The sequence below is a fragment of the Fundulus heteroclitus genome, chromosome 18 (genome assembly GCF_011125445.2).
Source record: "Fundulus heteroclitus isolate FHET01 chromosome 18, MU-UCD_Fhet_4.1, whole genome shotgun sequence".
Lineage (NCBI taxonomy): Eukaryota > Metazoa > Chordata > Actinopteri > Cyprinodontiformes > Fundulidae > Fundulus > Fundulus heteroclitus.
In genome coordinates this window covers 37,740,751-37,766,715 of record NC_046378.1, presented here as the reverse complement: position 1 = coordinate 37,766,715, position 25,965 = coordinate 37,740,751, and the positions used below count along the sequence as shown (strand labels likewise).

General features: G+C 44.2%; 4 protein-coding genes across 6 annotated transcripts in view; 2 read left to right on the top strand and 2 right to left on the bottom strand.

The window, feature by feature from the left end:
* Positions 1-268: 268 nt before the first annotated feature.
* On the bottom strand, positions 269-1,000 carry LOC105933092 (claudin-3). Its single transcript, XM_021321464.2, has one exon. The coding sequence runs from the start codon at positions 960-962 to the stop codon at positions 306-308; it is 657 nt and encodes a 218-aa protein (XP_021177139.2). The 5' UTR covers positions 963-1,000; the 3' UTR covers positions 269-305.
* A 6,095-nt stretch (positions 1,001-7,095) lies between these two features.
* Positions 7,096-8,606, bottom strand: LOC105933093 (claudin-4). Of its 3 annotated transcripts, none has more exons than XM_036150213.1 (2): positions 8,087-8,606; positions 7,096-8,038 (listed from the first exon to the last, which is right to left on the bottom strand). In XM_036150213.1, the coding sequence occupies exons 1-2, from the start codon at positions 8,296-8,298 to the stop codon at positions 7,273-7,275; spliced, it is 978 nt and encodes a 325-aa protein (XP_036006106.1). In that variant the 5' UTR covers positions 8,299-8,606; the 3' UTR covers positions 7,096-7,272. The 3 variants fall into 3 exon arrangements, with proteins under 3 accessions (XP_036006106.1, XP_012727927.1, XP_036006107.1); XM_012872473.3 differs by having other exon boundaries at positions 7,096-8,018; positions 8,069-8,170; XM_036150214.1 differs by having other exon boundaries at positions 7,096-8,034; positions 8,087-8,149.
* A 6,325-nt stretch (positions 8,607-14,931) lies between these two features.
* The window catches only part of LOC105933103 (claudin-4), a 31,432-nt gene continuing 20,398 nt past the window's right edge, over positions 14,932-25,965 (top strand). The window contains exon 1 of the mRNA XM_012872487.3: positions 14,932-15,103. The gene's annotated coding sequence lies outside the window, so the exon portion shown is untranslated. The remainder of the gene's footprint in view (positions 15,104-25,965) is intronic.
* Positions 16,511-17,605, top strand: cldna (claudin a). The gene has a single exon (XM_012872484.3). It carries the CDS (start codon positions 16,606-16,608, stop codon positions 17,227-17,229), a length of 624 nt encoding a protein of 207 aa, XP_012727938.2. The 5' UTR covers positions 16,511-16,605; the 3' UTR covers positions 17,230-17,605.

Below are 25,965 nucleotides of genomic sequence, written 5' to 3'. Positions count from 1 at the left end.
AAGTGCAGTATTTCTAATTATCTTATTTTAGGGGTACAAATACTCATTCCATTGGCAAATAATTTTATTTACCTGCTCAAATCAAGGGCAAATACATTAATTTCAAGAAAATTGTACTTATTTTTAGTTCTCTTTTTGCAGTGTCCACACAAACAAAGTAAGATGTTGTTTTTTTCTTCCTTCTCTGCATGACCGTGGAGAGGTACACGCTTCTAAAAGGCGACCGTCCTCTTCAGTTCTCTGCGTGGAGTCTTTAAGGTGATGCCAGCGGCCGGTCGCCATGTGAGAAAGACGCAGATGTCCCTTCAGACGTAGTCTCGCCTGTCGTAGCCGCTCGGCACCATCGACCTGCTCTGGGAGTACATCATCTTGGACGGGGGTCCGTAGCGTTTCTCCGTCCCCCGGGGGCAGCTGGAGCAGAGGATGGCGCCGCCGATGAGCAGGAAAGCGGCGGCGGCCCAGCCCAGGTACAGAGCGGCACCGATTTCCCTCTTCTGGGCCTCTGGTATGGCCGGACTGTAGAACTCCATGACGATGGTGTGAGCGGACCACGACACGGGGATTATCTGGGTGAGCGACGCCAGAACGAAGGCCCCTCCGGAGGCGATCATCACCCGAGCCTTGGCCGCCTCTTCGTCCACGCAGTTGGTGCACTTCGCCCCCATGACGGCCATCAGGAGCCCCACGACTCCCAACACCATGGAGATGACGGTGAGGGCGCGGGCGGCCTGCAGGTCCGCGCTCAGGGCCAGCATGGAGTCGTGGATCTTACACTGCATCTGGCCGGTGCTCTGCACCACGCAGTTCATCCAGATGCCCTCCCAGGTGGTCTGGGCCGTCACGATGTTGACGCCGATGAACGCCGACACTCGCCACATGGGCAGGGCGCAGGAAACCATGGCGCAGATCCATCCCAGCAGAGCCAGAGTCACTCCCAGCATCTCTAATCCCACTGAAGGCATGTCTGAAGCAGGTGGCGCACAGATGCCCGTCCAGAATCAAGAGTCCAGAGATGGGTTTATGAGCGTTTGGAAGGTTCAATGCCCATTTAAGCTGCGGGTTTTTTTTGGGGGGGGATTTGGAGGTGGAGCCTCTTCGGTTATTGGTCAGACAGGAATTCAAATCCTTTCCCCCGTCTCTGTCGTTTGAACTGTGGAGAGCTCGGCCTTGGAATGTAAACAGCTTCAGCTTAATCATTCAACTCTCACAGCGCCGGTAGCTCCCCCGCCTGTTTGGATGGGGAGGGGGGGGGGGAGCAAACAGTTGGCCTGCATCTCTCAGGTGTGTGTTGGTTAAAGCGTAACCGAGAAAGTAAAGGCCAGTGGGTGAATGATTGAAAGTGGAGAGCAAAATATAAGCCTCTGCTGCTGCTGATGAGGATTTATTTCAGCTCCGTGTGACCGATGCTAAAACATTCAGAAGCACATCCAATCTTTTATATCTTTGTGTTCCAACAAGTAATTTTAAGATCTCATGTTTAAATCGTCGATCCTAACTGTTTTCTTGGTCACCCTGGGAAGATAACGCTCAATACCACATGTGGGGACTGCTAAGCAAACAAACCGAAACTCTGGTAAAGTTTCGGTAAACATGCAACACTGGGGAAAAGTCTGAAACGTGTCAAATAAACTGTAAAATGCAAAATACTTTCATGTCTATGGAGGATTCCAAGAACAAGTCTTGCAGGTAGAGAACGATCCGGAGTGTTGGACGCTGGTGAAACTCTGTGTGCACATAGCTGGGGGATGGTCTTATCTGTTCCCCCCGCTGCAGCTGAGCTGAGTGTTCCTGTCAAAACTGCTCCATCAGGTTTACTGTCATTTCTTATTGCTTTGCAGAATCACTTCGTTAAAGTGAACATATGAAGTTCTTTTTTAAAAAGTTTTAGCTATTTCTAATATCTAATATTTCTGTTGTCCAGATAGGAAGAGGCTGGTTTAAGGAATCAAGATATCCTGCAGTTTTGAAACGTTATGGCTGCAAAACTCTTAACATTTTCCACCATATTGCTCCATAAACCCAGAAGAAGAAATTCTTCTGGGTTTATGGAGCTTAGAGTAACAGTGTTGCCCCCCCCCCCCCCCACCTGTTGCTGTGCACTGTTTGCTAGCAGAGTCAAAGACGGCTGACTTAAACACAGACAGCCGTGGCATGGAAACTAGAGCTGTGTGGCCATTCCTCATAAGGTAACGCTTTTTCAAAACTTCATTGCACAGTGGTATAGTTGTAGCATGAAGGTCCTGGGTTTGAATCCCAGCCTGCGAGTCTTTTTTGTACCTAGATTGCATGTTCTCCATGTGCATGGGTGCCTTCTCTCTGGTTACTGTGGCTCCCTCCTGGCCCAGAAACATGACTCTTAGGTTAATTGGTCTCCCTTAATTGCCCTTTAGGAACGAGTGTCTGTGTGCATTGTTTGTCCTGTCTGTCCCTGTTTTGCCCTGTGAGAAAATAGAAACTTGTACAAAGTATCCAAATATGAATTCTGCCACCATTATTCTGTTAAACCAGGCAAAGATCCTGATTTTTCCTACCAGGTTATTAACGTTGATGTTAAAATAATCTGTAAAGCTCCAGCAAAACAATTAGATAAAGTAACTGACAGCAGTCATCCACTGATGCACGCAGATTACTTAATTTAATAGATTATTCCTATAGTAAAAACATTTAATCCAATATATTGTCTTTAGATGCAGAAAAAGCGTTTGATAGAGTTAACTTGAATTTTTTTATACTTCACATAAATTTGGATTTGGAACTTTTTTTTAATAAATTGGTTAAAAAATGTATACAGTTCTCCAACAGCATGTGTCGGAAAAAATAACCAAACACCTTCCAGCTTTTGTGTCCAGAAGGGCACCAAGTAAGTTTTTTTATTTTTATTGAACCACTAGCAGCAACAATTAGACAAACTGATGTTGTTTAAAGGTATAAAATGCATGAAAATAGAGCATAAAATTAGTCTTTATGCAGATGATGTAGTACTCTATCTCCAGCATCCACACACCTCTCTCTCTCAAGTAATCAGATTACTAGAATCTTTCTCAAAGGTCTCAGGTTACTCTATAAATTGGTCTAAATCTACAGTACTGCCAATTAACTGCTCTTTACAGAATCCCCTAGATTTACAACTGCGATCAGGGATTATTAAATATTTAGGTATTAATGTGTTGCCTTAAATTGGCAGATTTAACAAAACTGAACCACATCCTTCTGTTAAAGATAGAATATGATCTTTCCAGATGGAAATCTGTATAAATTTTACTTATAGGAAGGGTTGCTACAATTAAAATGGTGGTCTTGCCCAAAATTAATTACTGACTCTCATTGTTCCCCAATAACCATTATTTAATTTGCTTAAATCTCTGGACTCCTCCATCTCTAAATTTCTTTCTATCAGCTTAAAGACGCTACAGATAAAGGAGGGCTAGACCTGCCTAACTTTCATCACTATTTCGTTAGCAAATATGCTACAAAACATGTCAAAATGGATAAAATATAATCGCTTAGATAAACCCGACCAGACACATAACAGAATATATGTAATAATATCAAGATTTCTGATTAGCTCAAATATAAAACGGCATACATGCTTTAAAAATATCAACATCAGCTCTTCTCTGATTGCATGGTGGGAGTTTCCTAAAATGACAGAGACATCACTTATCCCATGCAGCAGTACATCCATCTGGAATAATCCTGACATCCTACAAAAAAATAATATGATAAACTCTCCATACTGGAAGAATAAATGTATTGAATACCTGGCACACATATTTGAGGGAACTGAGCTAATCTGGATTAACAGTTTAAATATACAACATGTTACTGACAAAAATTAATTTTTAGAATGTCAACAAATTAAATTTATAATAAAAAATGTATTTAAGCTGATTAAAGTTGGTTTCAAATGCCAGTAAATGTATTAGAGTTCTTCCCTCCAAAACTACTGTCTAAATTATATGGGATACTGTCTAAACTAGAGGATTCATTATCTCTTCCTATTATGAAATGGGAAGAGGATCTTTGAACAAAACATCTGGGCTCAAATGTCCAAGAACTTTCAAAATGACTAAAAACCCAAATATACAACTAATATAACACAAAATCCTTCACAGAGTACACTATACAGGTCAAATATTATTCCGGATGGGTTTTTACACAATCTTCACAATATACACAATATTCATGCAATATGGCTATGTACACCTGGTCAGAGGTTCTGGGTCCAGATATCAGCCGGTTCATGGTGTCCATGGCACAGCGACGCGATCGGGTCACTTTTCTCGTATTTATAGTCGCTCAATTTAGAAGCCAAATAAGTGAATGTACGTTCAGAAATGAGCCTAAAAAAAGCACGACTCATGGAATTTACAAACGACTTTAGGAAAAAAGAAGCTGACTTGGCAACAGCGCCAAAAACCATTTCAGACAATGACCATAGCTATTAGCTATTAGCAGTAGCTAACACGTAGAGGACATGCTTACATTGACATGTTCATGACACTTGCTGTGCTGTAGTAGTTATGATTTCAATGTCAAAATGAAAAAGTGAAAACTATATAGTCCCCTTTAAATTATTACCAGGTGGATCAACATGGAGGGTCTGTCAGTGTGTCGCGTTGTTCACGAAGGATGGAGTGTGAGAGAGACTGCTGGTTTGTGGACTTATCTGCCGTAATGTGGACGCTGTTTCTGATCGCCAACAATTAAAGTTCTCGATTTAAAGTTCTCGATTCATCCGTTGGTTTATAGTCAGAGTGGCTCATGTTACCCTGAGCTACCTCTATAGTTATGCTGCTATAGGTTTAGGCTGCTGGAGGACATTGGGGTCGATTTCTCTCACTGTACTGATTTCTCCTACTGCTCTCCAATTTTGCATTGCTTGTCGTCATTTCAGCTTTTACCTTTTTGTTCTCTCTCTTTTTTCTTCAACGTAGTTACACCTGGTCTGGCGTTATGTTAGCTGTGACATCATCAGGGGAGACAGATCATCCACTATTACCATCTAACATAGAAAGTACTCCTGGGTCAATGTGAGCTTCTGTGCTTTCTGTGTCTCTGCTCTGTCTTCTCTAAGCCCCAGTGGGTGGAGGCAGATGAGCGTTCACACTGAGCCTGGTTCTGGTTCTGCTGGAGGTTCTCCTCCCTGTTAAAGGGGAGTTTTCCTCTCCACTGTCGCTTCATGCATGCTCAGTATGAGGGATTGCTGCAAAGCCATCAACAATGTAGACAACTCTTCCTGTAGCTCTACGCTTCTCCAGGAGTGAATGCTGCTTGTCAGGACTTTGATGCAATCAACTGGTTTCCTTATATAGAAAATCTTTTGACCAATCCGTATAATCTGACCCAAGCTGTATAATCTGATTGAATTTGACTTTGCAAAGTGCCTCGAGATGATATGTTTCATGAATTGGCGCTATATAAATAAAATTGAATTGAATTGAAAATTTAAGAAGTCTCATTTCTAGACCCCTGCGACAGACTGGCGACCTGTCCAGGGTGAACCCCGCCTCTCGCCCAGTGAACGCTGGAGATAGGCACCACCAACCCCCGCGACCCCATGAGGGATTAAATGGGTCCAGAAATGGATGGATGATTTCTAGACCCTCACCTGTGGTCATGTTATGCGGGGTACGGACCAAAGAACAAGGTCCCGACCACAAGCAGGTTAAATGTGTTTCCTTGGTGTTTCAGCTGATTTGCTGTTCTTTTGCCTTTAAAAGGTGGATCAGGATTCCTCCTGGACTAATTCAGTAAATACCCTGATATCATAACCCAGAATTTGCAGAGATTCAGTACTGAAGGTTTTAAAAAAAGATTTCTGAGTTTCCACCAGACGTCGTACAGCAGAGTTGATTTTTATCATCTTCACAAAAGGAGGCTTGCCACCAACACACAACTATCAGCTGCATTAGAGTCAGACAGATTGCTATGGAGCCGGACTTAAACACGTAGCCTGGTCTTACCGACTAACGTACAAGCAATGCATGTTTTTGCAGGTGTTAAAATGCACCTTGTTTTACAGTGTGAGGACATAAGGAGGGAAAAGGAGGAAGAGGTGTAGATTTTGCTCTGAACTTCCACCAGCCACTATGTGCCGCCCCACATAATCACTCACCTGGCTCCTCCCTGATAACAAGACTATGATCTATATTATCTATAATCTTCCATATATTTAATCAAATATTTCGCTGAGTGTCTAATATTAACACAAAAACACGTGTCATAGTGCATGGAGCCCAGACAATTAAAAGTAAATGGAGATTTATGAAGGACCCTGAGTGGTGGCAACCTCTGGATCAAAGGGAGAATGGGGACCTCCGGCCATTTCGTACTTGTGTTAATGTTTTATTTCTATATGTTTTGACGTATTATATGTTAAAACATACATGTGCCATAAACCTTTCAATAAGTGTAATGGTTGTATTCTCGTCAGGTTCAACTTTACATAAATGTTTCTGGTTGCAGTTGACCTGGTTCCTCTGAAATTAAAGGTGAATTGTGGTTTAGCTGTAGGTTTCAGACTGAAACGTTGCAGTTTATCAACAAGCTGTGACCACACAGGAAAGCCACGTATCGTCTGAATGAAGGTGTCTGAAGCTGTTGCTTCCATTTTATCTGAATTTATCAACAAGCATGTCTTTATTTTTGCACCACTTGGGTTTATTTTACATTTCTAACCGCTCCAGCCGTTCTGGATTTAGCAGCTTGTCCCTGCTGTACGCCACCTGAGGAAGGTTGAGGTAAACAACTGATCAATAGAGTCTTTGTGACTCCGTTCGGACTCAGTTACAGCCCAAATGACCCCCCCCCCCTCTCCTAACAGATGGAGACCTTTATTTCTTACTCAGTTTCACTTCACAAATGGAGGACAGGTCACAATGAACAGAAAGCATGCGGTGCTCCTCAGGAACAAGCCCCCCCATTGTCTCTTACCTGCACCTAGACTGAAATGAAACACCTCATTCTGGCAGAACTGCTCTGATTGGTCAGACGCCGCTGACCGGCTCACCTGGCAGGTGTCCAAGCTTCTGCATACCGGAGTCATTTCTGGCACGAAAGAGCCATTTTAATAACAAAGCAGTCTTTTTAAAATGTTGTACTTCTTTATTTTGAATCTTTTTTCTTGAAAAGAAGACACTTTATAGGAACATTTTTGGTAATTTTTCTTTTAAGAACAGAATCTTACATGCAAAATAAAATGTCTTTTGGGTACAAAAAGAAGCAAAATGTACGGGACAATTTTTCGACAACATTATTCAGATAACATTTTCAAACGTAGTCCCTCCTGGTGTATCCCCTGACGGAAATGTTTTTGGCTGCTGAGTAGTCCACCCTGGAAGGCGCAGAGCCGCTGGCATTCGGAGGTGCTGCTAATTTAGACGGGCAGGAGCAGCAGAGCAGGGCTCCCCCTAGAATTAGCAAGCAGGAGGCGGCCCAGCCAAAGTACAGAGCGTTCCCAAACTCCCGCTTCCCCGTCTCCTCCAGCAGCGGGTCGTAGAAGCCCAGCACGATGGCGTGGGCCGTCCAGGACACGGCCACCAGCAGCAGCAGTCCGGCCACCGCGAAGGTCACTCCGGCAGCGACCACAAGGCGGGGTTTGCTGCTCACGTCCCGGCTGCAGTTGGTGCACTTGGCGCCGGCCACCGACAGGCCGATGCCCACGATGCACAGCACCATGGAGACGATGACCAAGGCGCGAGCCGCCTGCAGGTCCACGGGGAGCCCCAGCATGGACTCGTGCACCCTGCAGTGCATCTGGCCCGTGCTCTGCACCGAGCAGTTCATCCACAGGCCCTCCCAGATCACCTGAGAGATGACGATGTTCTGCCCGATGAAGGCTGCCACCCTCCACATGGGCAGGCCGCAGGCCACCATCACGCCCAGCCAGCCCGCCACCGCCAGGATCATCCCCAGAATCTCCAAGCCCGCTGAGTACATCGTAGGCGCTGGAGACGAAGACGCGGCCGCGCCGAAACCTTTTCCAGGGATAGAAGGCCTTCTGTGTCCAGAGACTCTCTCTCTCTCTCTCTCTCTCTCTCTCTCTCTCTCTCTCTCTCTCTCTCTCGCTCTCTCTCTCTCTCTCGATCGTGATGAAGGCGATAGCAGATCTCTGGGGCTGAAAAGTCCTGCGTAAGTCTTTGAGCGTGGAAGAAAGAGAGGGAGAAAGAGATTCCTTGCACAGCTTAGGCGACTGAAGGTGGAGTCAGCTTGGGGTGGCATCCGGTTGGTGGTGCATGCCCCCATCAGCTGCTGAAGGCTGCAAAACCCACACTGACACTTGTCTGTTTGGGCCATTTCTGGTTTGAATGTGATATTTTACAACGCTTATGAATGAGCAACAGAAGAGGAAATCTTAAAGATTGCGTCGTCCTCAACCTAAATGACATTTCTATGAAACAAACAGGGCTAATGTTTTGCTTAGTTGTAAAACTGCAACAAATGTTGGTTTATCTTTGAAGCCTTTAGCAGTTGAGAGACAGCGTTTACCTGGATGTCTGCTCCGGAGACGGCCTTGAAGAAAACGGCTGAATCATCCAGGGAATGAGGCTTTCCTGCAATGAAAAGTCGCCGAACAATGGCGGGTCTTGTTTTTAGCTGCTCAGCCATTTGATCCGCATCTTAGAACGAAGGAAAAATACCTGAAGGTAAAAGCAGAAACAGGTTTTCATCTTGTGTATTTTATTTTTCTTAAATGCTCTTAGTTTTGCCTCCATTTACAAAAACTAAAGTAAGAAGATGCATCAAATAACTCAAGGTTTCACATTGACTAATTATGGTTTTGGAGATGATATCTGCAGACCTCAGAAAACACATTTTATGTGCTGTTAATTAATGACACAAAACCAAAATAACCTTTACCAGAAAAAGGCAAAGTTAAAAGATGTAAGCATTGCTGGAAGAGTCTGTCAGAGCTGCTCTCATCGTTATCTAAGCCAGAATTTCTGTTGTTATTTTCACTAAACAGATCAAAGAAACCTTGAAGTGGTGGAAATATCTGCTAAATTATCCTTTTTTTTGCCTTGTAGATAACAGAGTCTCTGAGACTGCCTAACAAGCGAGGAGCTTTCTGACATTAAAGATTCTCCACTAATTAACAAAGGTCACCTGGGGTCAGGCCAGGTGGAGCTTCTTTGCTTTCATCGTGTTTTACCCTGATACCCCCCCCCCCCCCATACACACACTAGACAAAGTTCAACATTCATTTATTATCCATCTGCTGACTTTTTATTTATTATGTGAGTTTCAACAACAACTTTCAAACAGTTAAACCCCGTACTGAGCGCCTAGTAAATAAAACGGTTATTGCAGGGTTTCACCGGCAGGGGGAGCTAGATTAGCCGCATCATCAGCAGGAATGTCAGGAGAAAAAGAAGAGGGAGGCCAGACCAGGAGAACTAAAACATCTTAGCTCATCAAAACCAAATACTGCCAAAGTATTTGTAGAAAAATGCCACCAAGACAGGGAATTTCAGAGCTTTTTCCCTCCAGATTTAATGAGAAAGCTATCCTGTATTATCCAGACAATAAAACATCTGTTTGAGGGACATGAAACAAGCCACAATATGTGAATCCAACGTGTTTAAAGTATGCCTTCTGCGTGTGGTTGGACAGAGAAGTTAAAAAGATAAACTTCAGATAGGCTTTCATACGTCAACAAGTACAAAAATGGACTTTAAAATCTGATATTGATATTTAACAGAAATAACAAATCTTCTGTGTAGGAAAATGTACTGTACTGTAATAGTTCTCTTTTTAGGTCAAATGAATAAACAAAGATCTGAAATCTACTATTCGGACAAAAAGTGTTCCGTTCCTTTGTGTAATAATAAAAATAAAAACTAGCAGTCTTACACAGACAATTACTTATCAACTATCTATAATTCAGTCTTCGGTTATGCATAAATATACACATTTCCTGCTGTACTAATCTTATGCTTTGTGTGAATCTGCGAGCCTCTATCTGTTTTCACTCTGTTTTGCTGGGACACCTGAATTTCCCCTCAGGGGGACTATGAAGCATATTTCTATTCTGTTCTATTTAGCAGATTTTGATTGCTCAATAACTAAACTTAAACGTCTTTCGAAAAAAGTGCCTTAGATCTTATATGACACAAGCAGAATCCCCTTCAGCGGCCCAGCAGAGATCTGGTTCCTCTTCGCGGTCCACAGGCCACCCGCTGGTCCCGACCACAAAGGTACAAGGGAAATTTCTTTGGTGGTTAAAGCTGCACTTGCACTTTAACATCCTGCAAACACAAACACCAGAAGAACCACCATCACAGCTGCAGGTGGGGGTGGCATCACTAAAAGGAAAAGCCTTTTATTTCATGCGTCGCACCAGTCAATTAAAGGACAAAAGGCAAAAACTTGACATTTTCATTAATCCATTATTTCTGCCTGGATGCCCTGACAGAATGTTTAATGTCCGGGTAAAAGAGGACGTCTGCTCATCCTAACCCATAATTATGTTGTTGGATCATCTTTTGTTTCAAGTCCAGTATTTAGCGTTTATTATTTCACATCCGCCATCAGTCATAAAGAACCTGATCAGCCGGCAGGATTTTCCTGACATTTGCACTTTAGCCCAAAGTTTTTTAGAGATGTTACAAATGAGCCTCTCTGCAACTTCAGATTTCAGTAACAGTCAGAAAAAAACATATATAACATGCTATACATCCAAATGTAGAGCAAAGACATGCATCAATCCTCAGGGGGGAAAATTTTGGACAACCGGGCCATGAGCCCGTTAGTGTTCAGGAAGAGGAGCTGCAGGACCTTCTGGTTATTTTCTGCCAGTGAGAACAATCTTCTTTAACCTCCGCAGGTGACATCATTTTCTCTCAATGACAGCATCCAGGCCTGGTAGAAATCTCCTTGAACCTTGTGGAAGAATGTGCTGCAGACGGGCGTCGCCAGGAGAACGCCCTGCCCACTGTTAAACATGGAGGCGGCAGCATTATGCTGCGGGCTCAGTTTTTCTGCAGGCAGAACTGCCATTTATAACGGGGCAGCAAAAAAATACGGACGGTTCCAACTATCAGACAGTCCTGATCCAAAACATTCCTCCTAAAAGAAGATGGAGGTATTCAGCTCAAGCCTGCACTAAAACTATCATTGGAACGACTTCATGAGGAAATAGTTAAAGTGTCAGGTCCCTGTGGCGCAGAAAGAGACCATTTTGTATCATTTTTCAATTTGTTTCACCTAAAATGTGACATTTACTCTGGTCTATTTAACTTTTCTGCAAGAAGCTAAAGGTACATTATAAAAAAAACCACAATAACCCAGTTGCAGATGTCTCCCCGCCTTGCCCTCCAACCCAACAACCACCTGTTCTGGTTGTGTCACAGTGTCACAGTCTGTACCAGGAGGGTTTGGTTTTAGGCAGTAATCACTCCTAACAGGTTGCAACTCGTCACTTCTAAGAACCTCCTTTAGATTCGTGTTGGAGTTTCTCAGGAGGCAAAAACGTGAGGAAATCAGAAAGCTTAAACCTTAAAGATGGAGCAACTTTCTTCAGCGTACGAATTATTAAACATATGCAGTGGCGGCTCTTGCGTGAACGGAGGGCGATCCCCTCATTCTGCGCCCGAGAATTTGACAAGAGAGACTTAAATTTATCCAAAGGCTTCAATAGCAGGAGATCAGTAATTCAGTGCATGTTGCAGTGTTCGTGTTTGTCTCAAAATAATAAAAAATAAATAACCAAAAGCTGAAAAGCGTGTTTTCACAAAAGGAAAAAAAAAAACATTTCATAAATCTCAGAGTTTTAAAGAACCTCATTTCAATAACACATGCTCATTTATAAATGGTCAAATTTAAAATATAACAAAAAAAGTTATTTAGTTCTGGTTCAGAAACTTGAATTAGAAACTTTACCACCATTTGCCATCTGTGGTGTACCGCCATGCTTTGTTTAAAAAATTTTTCCTGACCGGTCGACCCCAACATGTTCAGCTGGACAACCACCTCTCATCCACCATCATTATAAACACCGGAGTGCCACAAGGCTGTGTGATGAGTCCCTTCCTCTACTCTCTCCTCACCCACGACTGCAGATCTATCCATGGCTCTAACGCCATCATCAAGTCTGCAGACGATACCGCCATGAATGGCCTCATCAGAGACAACAATGAGGCCGCCTACAGGGAGGAGGTGGACCGGCTGGCTGAGTGGTGCGACAAAAACAACCTGCAGCTGCTCCAAACTCATTAAGAAGGCGCACCAGCACCTGTTCTTCATGAGGACCCTGAGGAAGAACCATCTGTCCTCAGAGATCCTCACGAACTTCTACCGCTGCACCATTGAGAGCATCCTCACCAACTGTATTACAGTTTGGTACGGGAACTGTTCTGTCGCTGCAGAGGGTGGTGAAAACTGCCCAGCACATCGCCGGGGCACCGCTCCCTACCATCAAGGACATCTATAGGACTGTCACTGACCAGACAAGCCAGCAAGCAAATAAAAACGTGTTCAGGGTTAGAAGACGTTTTCTGTTAAATGACCTTTTTAGCGTTTGGGCCGTCCCCTGAATCCTGGTGGAGCTAAACCTTTATGGGGAGATCAGACTGGGGCCACGGCCATCTCAGGGGGGTCCATAGACTATGAGGAATAGATTTCAGCCATAACAACCCCAACACCCCCCCCCCCCCCCCCCCCCCCCCACCCTCGGCATGGAGTCATATCAATAATAGCTGCTAAACATACTAGAACATTAACTATTGTGTTCCAACATTCAAATGCAACAAGTCACGTTTTCAGTCATGATTTGTATTAAGACTTAGCTTTATTATTTTAATTTCCACGAGTGTTATTAAAAATATTAACTTTTTGACAAAGTCCTGGAGTTTGAAGTTTACTTTGCATAAAAAAATAAAATAAATTCTTTGACGCAAATTTTGTACGAATAAGGTTTGCTGACATCACAACTTCCCGGATATTTTCTATCCGTCGTGCAGAATGAAACTTTTCTGTTGCTCTGATTGGAGTTCAGATAACAATGTCCGTGGTTCCTCCACATGTGCAGCAGGTGCAGCAAACACGCCCAGGCTTGCAGGCCGAGGAGGAACACCTTGATATTCACCTGTGATGGGGAGTGGGAACCAGTCTGGCCGCTTCCAAGAAGCCGCCGGTTGTTCTCCTTTTCCACAGTTTCCACAGCTTTGACGTTAATGAGTCAAAGCTGTGGACCGAACACCTTCACACGTCGCTCCAGGTTTAAATAGATCTGCTGTGGCTGCAGAAATCTTCCTGTTTATTCCGTCTATTCGGCCTATTTTTTCCCCCTTTGCTGTTTAATGTTTCATGACAACTATGCGATGTAAATAAAACGGCCTTGCAGCTGCTCCCTTATTCAGGGTGTTGTCCCAGCGCGTCGTTACGGCTCACACAGACACCAGGAATCAAACCTGAGCCCCCCGAATTAAAGCCATAGACTCAAACCACTACAACAAGGGACTCGTAAAAAAAAAAATGTAAATAAGATCAAAATATATAAAGCTTGATGAATGACAGGAAGATATGTTTTTTTTTTTTAAAGGAAGCTGAAACCTTTACCAGAACCAAACTGAGCTGCTCCACACGCCAAAAATAAAAATTAAACTGTGTTTCTAGTTCACCTCTGAAACAAGTCGTCTTCACGTTTTAAGATCCTAGTGTTTAAATCTGGGTCTGTCATTTCAAATTAGATCAAATCATTGACCAAGGAGCGCACTTCTAAATGGAAACAGGGTTTCCCTGGGATCCTCAACGAGATTAATGCGAAAAAACATTAAAACCATAGATAATGGAAAATACTAATAGATGAAAACAAATGATAAAGAATGACTAAAACGTCAAATTAATGACAACAAAGAGGGTGATTTTAACAACAGTCCGTCGAGCCTCTCAGCTTCCCTCTTGTCACATTAACAGATTTTTTGTAGAAATTATGGAAAAAATGTTGTCAATGTTTGCATTATAAAGTGATGATTATATTGATTTAATGATTATAAATAGCCCACTGAAACTATGACTCTTCCTGAACACACCTCCCCCATCTGATCTGTCAAAGCGGTTGGTGTTTGCTGTTACACAACGCTGCTGAGTAGTTTGATTTAAAGCCAGTTCGTTTAGTTTCCCCCCAAAAAATAAGACAACAAATAATTAAATCAACCATTAAACAGATGTAAGAACTGGTCCAGTGAGCAATAATTACAGATACTGTTGTTTCTTGCCCAAATGTGCAAACTGGGAAATTAAATCCCTAAAATAAACTTCTCTTTTAAAGTCCTCATCCCATTCAGCATTGACCTGAATCCTTTTTAATCCTTTGTTGTTGTTGTTTTTTTAAACTTTTCACAGGCCTGAACCAGACTGAGAACAGGGTTTGGCTGACTGACAGCCAACTGCAGCCGTTAGGTCTGGGCTTGCTCCGGCGTACCTGCTCACTCTCGTCACCTCTCCTCCCTCCGGCGGGTTCTCACGGAGTAATTCTGCTGAGCGGCTGCTGCAGAACAACGTAACGCTGCAGTCTGCACACTTTTCCTGCATATATGTTACCCGTGTGGCATAGATGTAGCTAAACAGTCTCTTAAGCAACAATGAATCGGCAAATTATTCAGACGGTTTTGAATGTACGTGTCTGCTTGATATAAATCTTTGCGGTGATGACCCCTCTGCATAAAACGTCTGCATCAGACTGATCTCGCCCTGAAAGCACCTGTCCTCGGCATCTTAATTGTACAACATTCCTCCTGCACAGAACCCAATCTCCTCTGCCCGGCTCAGATCCCTCCAGTGATCCCACCTTGGATAAAATAGAGGTATTATGGCCCTTAAACACTGCCTCCATTCATTTTTCAGACTACCATGGTCTCCCTCTACCTCCCTTCGGCCCCCTATCACTGTCCCCTGATTTTTTTTTTTTTAGCAGGAGAAAATCTACAGAGATTGCACTTGCCATTTCTCAGACTCCTTCTACCTGCTGCGTTTTTCGCTGCGGTGGAAGATCTATAATTGAAGGCTGAAATCTGGACTGCAGCGCGTACTTTCCCTCCTAAGACAATCTGTTCCCCGTAACTCTGGCCGTTCATCCTTAAACGCCTGACATCACAACAAGGTCAGCAGTTTTCTTTCTTCTTTCCCTGCATGCTCGAGTCTCTTTCAGCAGAAATATTGGCTTGTAGGTATTTCATTATGAGAACACTGCACATTTAGGTATTTATTCGTGGTGAAAACATTGGTTCAGTGGAAATCTACAAATATGCCAAACGGGCTCCTGGTTTTAATATGTGCTTGTTGGTTTTCTTTCCTTCTGGTTGGACACAGTTATTTGTATGTTGGATGTTATTACTCTAGATGCCCCGCAGGTCTGCAAACGTCTGTTTACAGACAACCGAAGCAGCTTTTTTTTTTTTTTTTTTTACTGTGGAGAATATATTTTCTGCTTTTTTTCCCTGCCTTGGATCCTTGAAGTCAACAGATAGTGGAACCAGGCCGTTTTGGATTTTTATAATCTTATCAGATTATAAAAAATCTTTGTTTTTAATGTCAGAACCTGGAAGAATCGCCTTGAGATGTAATAAAAAACAACTGTGTTTTAACCATTGAAAAAAAAAAGCTCATTTGATACAATAATCTTTACATATTTTCATTTTATGGTCTCCATTTCACTGCATAACGGTGTTTTTTTTAATATTCAAAACCACTGTCTTTTACATGTGTGCTGGATTTGATTGTATTCAGTGATAAAAGAGTAAAAGGGGGGTTAAATGCAGGCGCTGCTGCTAGCGGCCGCCTCATAGCAGAAAGTAAACAGGTGTGGGGGGTTATTGTAAGTCTTGCAAGGCGCTGCAGATGCATCATTTAATCTTGAGGACTGAACGCTGGTGAATGAATAACTGGGCTTTGTTTAAAAAGCGCTCTTCAAACACTGAAACCCGCCGCGCTTCAGAGACCAAACCTCCTGTTGATGAGAAGATACTAACAAAGTTCTCGCTTTTCACAAAGTATGTTGCAGAAACATCTGAAGAAATGTTATTTTTTTTCTTTTTTTTTCTTAAAATGAATGAAGCTAAAATGTCAGAAGACGTCTTGTTCTCTACCGGCTGCACAAATGCTGCATTTAAATAAAGCTGTGGCCGTGCTTTAAAAGACAGCAAAACGGAACCGTCTAATTGTGACATTTTAGACCTGAAGGGTTTTCTGAAAAGTACGAAAATCCTTCAGCAAAAACACAAACAAATGAGCCCCTTGTAGTTAGGGTGTGGCTGTTTTTTTTTTTTTGTTTTTTTTTTGTTCCCAGTATTTCAGAGTGCCATGGCAGCCAAATCTAAATGAGTCAGTTTGTTGCATTTCCACCTGCTTTGATTACCAGATCGGGACAAAGACCCGGCGTGACGAGACATGCCTGGAGGTGGGGAGTGGGGGGGAGAGCAGAACCAACGTCACAGCTCTGCATGACACAGTATCAGCATGTGACAAGCCCTTCCTGGGCTCAGCGCCTATAAAAGACCCGCCTCGCTCCGACCCTGCACAAACATTTACTCTCAGGGATCTCTCCAGAGCGACTTGCAAAGAAACAACCTTTTTTTTTTTGGGACAGTTTTTCTCTTGTGAACCATGGTGTCAGCGGGAATGCAGATCTTGGGCATCGCCCTCGCCATCATCGGCTGGATCGGGGCCATCATCACCTGCGCTCTGCCCCAGTGGAAGGTCACGGCCTTCATAGGCCAGAACATCGTCACGGCTCAGACCACGTGGAAGGGCATCTGGATGGAGTGCGTGGTGCAGAGCACGGGCCAGATGCAGTGCAAGGTGTACGACTCCATGCTGGCTCTGGACTCGGACCTGCAGGCGGCCCGCGCCCTCACCATCATCTCCATCCTCACCGGCATCTTTGCCCTCCTCCTGGCCATTGCGGGCGGCAAGTGCACCAACTGCATCGAGGACGAGAACTCCAAAGCCAAGGTCTGCATCGCAGCCGGCGCCATCTTCATCATTTCTGGTGTCCTGTGTCTGATCCCCGTTTGCTGGACGGCAAACACCATCGTAAGGGAGTTCTACAACCCGATGTTGAGCTCCTCAATGAAAATGGAGTTGGGAGCGTCGCTCTTCATCGGCTGGGGGGCATCTGCCCTCCTGATCCTGGGAGGCGGGCTCCTCTGTGCCAGCTGCCCTCCCAAAGATGACGGCCCTGTCAAGTACTCCGCTCCTCGCTCGTCTGCCCCAAAGGACTACGTCTGAGAGACTCTGCGCTTCACTTCTGAAGCCACATTTAGAAATGGTTTTCCACAGTGACTGTTGTTGTGTTCAGGATGTAGTCCGACGCTTTCCTGCTGAGCTCCAGCGCTCCGTTTCATCCTGAGGACGAGACACGCCCAAAGAACTGTAGCTGCAGCACAAAATGTGTGAGAAGCGGGAAAGAAAATGACGACGTATGTTCGGGAACAGCTTTTATTGTGTTACGTTCATCCATAGTATTGCTATTTTTTATATACTTTGCATTTCATTTTATTCATTTCCATTATTTGTACTCATTTAAATTTTGCATTTCCAAGTGTCTGTATGGAAAGACTCTTTTTGATCCTGTAAATAAATGTCTTTTTTATTGATACTGAGACTAAATGTTCTGCTTTATTTGTTTCACTTCTGCCTTGATCAAAACTTTTCCTTTATCTTTTAGAGTTTCTGTGCTTTAGTTTAATCATCTAAATGTAATTTTTTTCGTTAAGATACATTTGCAAAATATTGTTTATTCTCTTATAGTAACACAAACTCTACGTTTAAGTCAAAATACAGGGTGCAAGTTTAAATGGCTTTAAACGTATAAAAGTATGTTTTAATTTTTAGGTAGTTTGAAAATCCACCATTGAGCTTAATTTTCTGCTGATTGGGGGAATCCTTCACCTCTGACCAGATCGGATTCAGACACTTTTCAGAGTACGATACTTTTCCAACTCTTTCCAGTAAAAACAGAGGAAACTAAATCATAAAATATAATCCCTATTTTTAAAACTCATCTCCAAGAAAAGTGACTGTGGATTTATTACTAATTGACTTTTCAAATGTTTGGAACAAATGCTGGGAGGGTGTGGCTCGCTGGGAAAACGAGGGTTGGACTCCACTCCACTGCCTTGTGCAAATATTCCCTTAGGCAAGGCACTTAACATGTAGTATATGAAATAGAATATGCATTCCAATGAGGCTCATTTGTCAGGTTAAAAGTACATTTTGAAAATACACTTCAAGCAGGTAGGTCCACATTTCGGTATTAAAAAACGTGTTTTTAATTGCTCTTAGTTGTATTCTAATCCTAAACTGTAAACACCTCCCCCCCCCTCAAAATAAAAAATAATAAAGCATCAGTCTGTGAGTAATTCATTTATGTAATGTGTTTCACAGTGAATTGAATAACTGAAATAAATGAAATTTAAAATTCTGTAAAACTCTAGGTCCTTGTATATATCAAATATGATCATAGATAGATAGATAGATAGATAGATAGATAGATAGATAGATAGATAGATAGATATGAAGGTTATATAGCTATACAACACTGCCCCTAGCGGTCAGGAGCAAGAAAAGCTTTTTTTGTCATGCAAATCCCCACATTGCCGTAAATTAAGTGTTCATTTCTCTTAAACACAATCAGATAATACAGTTAATTTTAGAATTTGGGTAGAAGTTTTATTTTTACTAGATTCCTCATCAATCTTGTAGGGATTAATGCATATAGAGGCAATGACAACAGTAACACCTTGGCTTTTCACACATGTGTGAAAAACTGCAATGTTTTTTTCACGTTAATCGATTGATGAGAAATTAACCAGCTATTGGCACTTGCTTTGTTAAAACTATGCTTTCAGATATCTTTTTACATCTGAATTTTGATGCTTCTAACTTGAAGCAATTTCCTTCCCCTACTGTGCCAACATGTGTAAATAAAATAAACATGAGTCCTACTCTTATGGGGCTTAATCAAAGAGTTTTGACTAATCTTTTCATTTTATTCTTCTTATTAGAGAAAAGTTTGGTCCATTATTAGCCTAGAAGCTAAACTGTATATATACTGGTTTCTGTAATTAGTTTAATGTGAAATACATGCCCCCAATTTCCAGCAGCAATATGTGAACTTCATAGCTTAAAGTGAGAAAAAGCAGGATTATTAATGGGCACTACTCATATATGGGTTTATTCATAGCTCATTAAAAAAATGGGATCAAAGTTGCTTGAAAATTCATGAGAGATTGAAAGATAAGAAGGACATTAAAAGATAATCAATAAAATGTAAGCATTGCATTAAAGAAAGACAGAAGATCATAGAAATAAAATGCTGTCTCAACTGGTTTGGTTCTGGTTCTAAGAGCAATGACTAAACAGGTATCTGGAGACCTGAGGGGTCTCTCTGAGCAGCTGCTCTGTGACCATTCAGGGTTTAATAAACAAACAGCTGAACTTTAAAATCTTTCCTTTTAAAAGCAGAGAGTCGGCGGAGTTATACACGCCATTTTCCTGGTGTAGGCATGTCAGATGGACTGGATCTGCCTGGATTGTTGGTTTTACAGCTGCTCTTAAAGACACAGTTCCAAAAATCATACCTGTGGAAAATTGTGATTTTAGTAGACTTTGTCAAACTGGTGACTCTACACACTTTAAGGCAAACTGTAATTTTTCTGCCTAATTCAGTCTGACCTGAGTCCTGATCTTTAACTTTAAATTTTCCTTTTAAAGTATTGCTTTCATAAATACATATTCTGCCAAAGTCTAATAAAAATTGCATAAAAAACAAAAGGGTTCTCATAGCTTACAATGAGTAGTTTATCAACGCAGAGGTGGCAATGCAGGTGCACCCAATGAAAGAAACCATGTTGAGTCGCCATTTTTGGATTACAGGAACTGAAAGCAGACAAACTTTTCAGCCTTAAGCATTTAAGGCAAGGCAAGGCAAATTTATTTGTATAGCACAATTCAGTACAAAGACAATGCAAAGTGCTTTACATGATTAAAATATAGCAAAATAAAACAGAATAAAAGCAAGTATGAATGAAATGTAGATAGAAAAAAAAGAACAAAAAAGTGGTGATTCAGTTAACTAGAAAGCTGTAAAACTCATATACAGTTAAGCTGTATATGAAAACATACTGTCAGTGCAGGAGGAATATTAAACAAGCAAAGGCGATCGTAGATCTTTTTTTTGTCGTTTACTGTTAAAATGGAGTACCTAAATAAATAAATAAAAAATAAAATAAATAAATAAGTAAACAGAAAAATGAATAAATAAATAAAAAGTGACCAAGAAAAGAAAAAGTAGTAAAAACCTGGAGAAAATGACAGTGTATATCTGTCATGGTTTTCAGGTGACGAGCCCACATGCAAATACGATCGGGAGGCAATGCACAGTTTTAAGATGTTTATTTTGGAAACAGGCAGATCTACGGACGGAACTACGGGCAACTCGGCTGGGTCAGAACGTCACGGCTGGAGAGTCTGTAAGAAAGAGGGAGTAAGTAACTCTGAAAGTAGAACCAGGAGAATTGCTAGAAGTTGCGCTGCTTACCATTGGGCTGGGCGGACCTAACCGGGAAGAAGTAGCGTCGGGAGTACTCTATGATTCTACTCAGCTGGAGATAGGCGGCTAGTGGCTGAGGACGGCTGATGTAACTGGCGAGGGATCCTAAGCGAGCCTCGTCGGCAACGGTTGACAGATGGATTGACCAGAGTGAAATGCAGAACCAGCAGAAACCGGGAGAGGGGATCTCAGGCCTCGCTGGGTAACATCCAGGAAGTATGAGGGGAGCGCCAGAGCAAAATCTGAGCAGACGGTTCTGCTGGTCTGTTTCTTCGGAACGAGACGTCAAGACAGGTGAGTGCATCCAAGCACCAAAAATCTGAAGCAAAACAGAGATCCAAAAATTAGTCAAAAATGAAGAGCAAAAACTCACAAGCTGGTTTCCGAGAGTTGGGACAGAGGCCACGTCGTACCACGACTGGTTAAGGCTCTGGCGTCTTCCATCTGTCAGCGCTCTGCTTAAGAAGCCAGAGGAAGCCGCCTGCAACGAGCTGCAGGTGTGGACCACGCCTCCTCAGCCAACTAGACACACCTGAGGAGTAGAGTTAGAGTAGAGCAGCACAGAGAACCCTGACACTACCCCCCCCTCAACGGCCGCCTCCTGGCGGCCCAGACGAAGAGGTGCTGAGTTGAGTAGCCCAAAAATCTAAAATCAAGTCCTTATTCGAGATGGTAGCTGCAGAAACCCACGAGCGCTCCTCAGAGCTACAACCCTCCCAGTCGACGAGGTATTGGTGGCCCCTACCTCGCCGACGGGCATCCACAACCCTGAGAACACGAGGGTTCTGACTGTCCTGGGAGGGTGGAGGGGGTCCGGAAGGAGGGCACAAGTTGCTGTCCAAGACTGGCTTGATCTGGGACACATGGAAGGTAGGGTGTACTCGGGAGTGAGGGGGCAAACGTAGGCGGACGGTGGTCGGGTTAATAACTGCCTCTATCTCATAGGGACCAGTGAACCAGGGAGCAAGCTTCTTAGCGGACGGGTTGGACAAAACGTCTCTGGAGGATAACCAAACCTTCTGACCGGGGCGATAATGGGGAGCTGGTCGGCGGTGCTGGTCGGCAAACCTCTTGCTCCGCTCTGCGGTGCGAGTGAGTGCTGTGATAGTTGTTCTCCAGATGTCCTGGCAGCGAGCAATGTAGTCGTTAACGGAGGTGAAGGGAATCCTGAGTTCATCTGTAGGTAGAAGTGGAGGTTGATATCCTAACGCAACTTCAAAGGGTGAACGTCCAGTAGCTGAGGTGATGTGAGAGTTAAGGGCATACTCTACCCAGGGCAAAAACTTGTTCCAGTCAGAGGGAGAAGATGACGTAAGGCAGCGGAGGGTAGTCTCTAGTTGCTGATTCATGCGTTCAGTTTGGCCATTGGTCTGAGGATGATATCCGGAGGTGAGTGTGTAACGGGCACCAAGAGCAGAGCAAAAGTGCCGCCAGACCTGGGAGATAAACTGAGGACCCCGGTCAGAGAGAATGTCAACTGGGATGCCGTGAAGTCTGAACACATGTTTGATGAGGAGCTGGGCTGTCTGGAGGGCGTTGGGTAATTTACGGATGGGAATAAGATGACAAGACTTAGAAAACCGATCAACCACTGTCAAAATAGTTGACATACCTTGGGACAAGGGGAGGCCGGTAACGAAATCAATAGCAATGTGGGACCATGGACGTCTGGGGATGGGTAGAGGATTTAACAAACCGGAAGGTGGCTGAGTAGAGGACTTATTCTGGGCGCAAACTGGACAAGCTAGTACATACTCTCTAACATCCTTAGTCCATGAAGGCCACCAGAAACGCCGGGACACCTGGGACTGGGTTCTAAAAATGCCCGGATGGGCGGAAAACTTAGTGTCATGACTCCAGCGTAGAACCTCAGGACGAACTGACTGGGGAACATACTTAAGTCCAGGTGGACCTGTACCTGGGTCCGGGTCTAAAAGTTGGGCCTGTCTGATCCTGTCCTCCAGATCCCAATGCAGGGCTCCAACAGTACAAGTAAGGGGAAGAATCGGTTCCGGCTCCCTCTCTTGTTCAAAAGAGGTAAACTGACGGGAAAGGGCATCAGGCTTGACATTTCTGGAGCCGGGTCTGTAGGTGATGGTGAGGTTAAATCGAGAGAAAAACAAAGACCAACGGGCCTGTCTTGAGTTGAGTCGACGGGCTGACTGCAGATAGGAGAGGTTCTTGTGATCTGTCCATATTATGATGGGCTGCTCGGATCATTCTAGCCAGTGCCGCCACTCCTCCAACGCTAGTTTAATAGCTAGTAGCTCACGATCACCTACGTCATAGTTCTGCTCTGCCGGGGATAAACGACGGGAGAAGAACGCACAAGGATGTAATTTACAGTCAACCTCAGACTGTTGGGACAAAACCGCTCCCACCCCGGTATTAGAGGCATCAATCTCTAGAATAAACTGTTTGGCTGGATCGGGATGAACTAGTATGGGAGCCTGGGAAAAACGAGACTTGAGTCTATTAAAAGCCTCCTCGGCCTCAGGACTCCAGACGTAAGGAACCTTGGGGGAAGTGAGAGCATGTAATGGGGAAGCTACCTGACTATAGTTCCTGATAAAGCGCCGATAGAAGTTTGCGAAACCAAGAAAGCGTTGGAGCTGTTTGCGCGACTCAGGAACAGGCCATTCCACTACTGCCCTTATTTTCTCCGGATCTGACTTCACCTGTCCGCCCTCTAACACAAGACCCAGAAAGGAAATAGAAGACTGGTGAAAATCACATTTCTCAGCTTTAACAAATAAGCGATTTTCTAATAATCGCTGGAGAACAAGACGGACGTGTTGTTTGTGTTGTTCTAGGTCACGAGAGTAAATCAGGATGTCGTCTAGATAGACGAAAACAAAAACATTCAAAAAATCCCGAAGGACATCGTTCACCAGTGCTTGAAAAACTGCCGGAGCATTGCACAAACCAAAAGGCATGACTAGGTACTCAAAGTGACCTAACGGGGTCTTAAAGGCCGTCTTCCACTCATCCCCCTGTCTCACCCGAACCAAATGATAAGCGTTGCGCAGATCAAGTTTAGTAAAGATCTTGGCATTCTGGACTGGCTCGAGAGCTGAAGATAATAGAGGGAGCGGGTACTTATTCTTAACAGTTATTTGGTTAAGCCCTCGATAATCGATACAGGGTCGAAGGGTACCATCCTTTTTACCGACAAAAAAGAAGCCGGCGCCCAATGGGGAGGATGAAGGACGAATTAACCCAGTCGCCAGAGACTCCCCTATATACTTCTCGAGTGCTTGACGTTCTGACCTGGAGATGTTGTAGAGCCGACTCACCGGTAGTGGAGCCCCAGGCAATAGGTCAATAGCGCAATCGTAAGGTCGATGTGGAGGAAGTGAACAAGCTTGAGTTTTACTGAATACCTTCCGTAAATCGTGGTATTCCTCCGGAACACGAGAGAGGTCAATTACGTCCCTAGATTCTGTCTCGGAGGAAGGGGAAACAGATACAGGGCGAGCGGACTGTAAACAACGAGAATGACAAGCTGGAGACCAAGATTCTAGTCGGGACTCAGCCCAGTTAAACTGTGGGCTGTGGACACTTAACCAGGCTAAACCCAAAACCACGGGTGAACGCTTTACTGGGAAGACAACAAACGAAAGTTGTTCCCGGTGGTTACCAGAAACTGTCACTACTAGTGGTCGGGTGCGATGGGTGATCAAAGTTAACTTCTGCCCATCTAAAGACGACACCCGGAGAGGCTCGGGTAAAGGTTCGACCGGCACACGGAGCTGATCCACTATGGCTTGGTCAATTAAGTTGAAATCCGAACCAGAGTCTACTAGAGCCGAGACATCGAAAGTATCCTGGTCAAACATTAAAGTGACTGGCAAACATAAGCGAGAAAGAGAAGGCGCTTTAGTGGCTACTCGGGGACTAGATCTACTATCGTCCACCGTTCTCCCCGTTACGAACGGCGGACTGGGTCTTTTGGCCGAACCGGACAGTCTCTTAGGAAATGACCTTCCCCTCCACAATAAAGGCATAAGTTGCCTGAGAAGCGCTGTTGACGCTCCTTATTAGTTAAACCGACCTGTCCCAACTGCATGGGTTCGGGAGGTGGTGGAGTGGACCGGGGTTCCCTATAGGTGAGCGTAGAAGATGTGGATGATCGCAAGACTTGGTTCGGTCTAACTCGGCTCCGACTGCGTAGCCGGGAATCCAAACGGATAGCTAACGCTACAAAATCCTCGGGTTCCTCAACCCGGGCTAATTCATCCTTAAGAGTCTCATCAAGAGCCTGAAAAAATACTGCCTTTAACGGCCTTGGTTGCCAACCCGCCGCAGCGGCAAACGTGCGAAACTCCACAGAGAAGTCTGATACGCGTCGACCGTGCTGCTTCAAAGTGAGGAGATGACGAGACTGTTGAGCCGAATCTAACTCGGGTGAAAAAATCGTTTTAAATTCGGTAACGAAGTCCTGAAAAGTAACCCCGAATGACTGACAATCAGGGAATCGAGCCTCGGCCCATCTAAGAGCCTTACCCGTTAGTAGTCGTAAGACATAAGATATCTTAACCTCATCTGAGGCGAATGTCTGAGGGGATCGGTTAAACACCAGTTTACACTGAAAAAGGAAACCTCCGCAACTCCCATTGTCACCAGAGAACTTATCCGGACAAGGTGACGCGCCCTCAAGTGGCGGAGTCCAAATCTGATTATCAGTACTCTGAGCGACGGGAGGCGGGGTGCTAAGGTCTTGAGTGACAGGCGACGTCATCGCGGAAGTGACTGTGTCCATGAGCTGGCTAAACTGAGCGGCTAATCTATGAAGCTGTTCCTGTGTTGAATTTACGGCTAAACCTAGCGACTGAATCTGTTCCTGCTGTGCGGCTATCTGCCGCCCGAACGTATCCGCTGGACTTTGGTGGCCAGAGCCTTCTTCTGTCATGGTTTTCAGGTGACGAGTCCACATGCAGATACGAACGGGAGGCAATGCACAGTTTTAAGATGTTTATTTTGGAAACAGGCAGAACTATGGACGGAACTACAGGCGATTCGGCTGGGTCAGAACGTCACGCCTGGAGAGTCATTGGGCTGGGCGGACCTAACCGGGAAGAAGTAGCGTCGGGAGTACTCTATGATTCTACTCAGCTGGAGATAGGCGGCTAGTGGCTGAGGACGGCTGATGTAACTGGCGAGGGATCCTGAGCGAGCCTCGTCGGCAACGGTTGACAGATGGATTGACCAGAGTGAAATGCAGAACCAGCAGAAACCGGGAGAGGGGATCTCAGGCCTCGCTGGGTAACTTCCAGGAAGTATGAGGGGAGCGCCAGAGCAAAATCTGAGCAGACGGTTCTGCTGGTCTGTTTCTTCGGAACGAGACGTCAAGACAGGTGAGTGCATCCAAGCACCAAAAATCTGAAGCAAAACAGAGATCCAAAAATTAG

Bases quoted from the DNA above. Each gene is read 5' to 3' on its own strand.
- LOC105933092 (XM_021321464.2), bottom strand. From the start codon at position 962: ATGCCTTCAGTGGGATTAGAGATGCTGGGAGTGACTCTGGCTCTGCTG.
- LOC105933093 (XM_036150213.1), bottom strand. From the start codon at position 8,298: ATGGCCCAAACAGACAAGTGTCAGTGTGGGTTTTGCAGCCTTCAGCAG. The intron at 8,039-8,086 runs GAGAGAGAGAGA...GAGAGAGAGAGA, and splicing joins CTATCGCCTTCATCACGATC to GAGAGAGAGAGAGAGAGAGA.
- cldna (XM_012872484.3), top strand. From the start codon at position 16,606: ATGGTGTCAGCGGGAATGCAGATCTTGGGCATCGCCCTCGCCATCATC.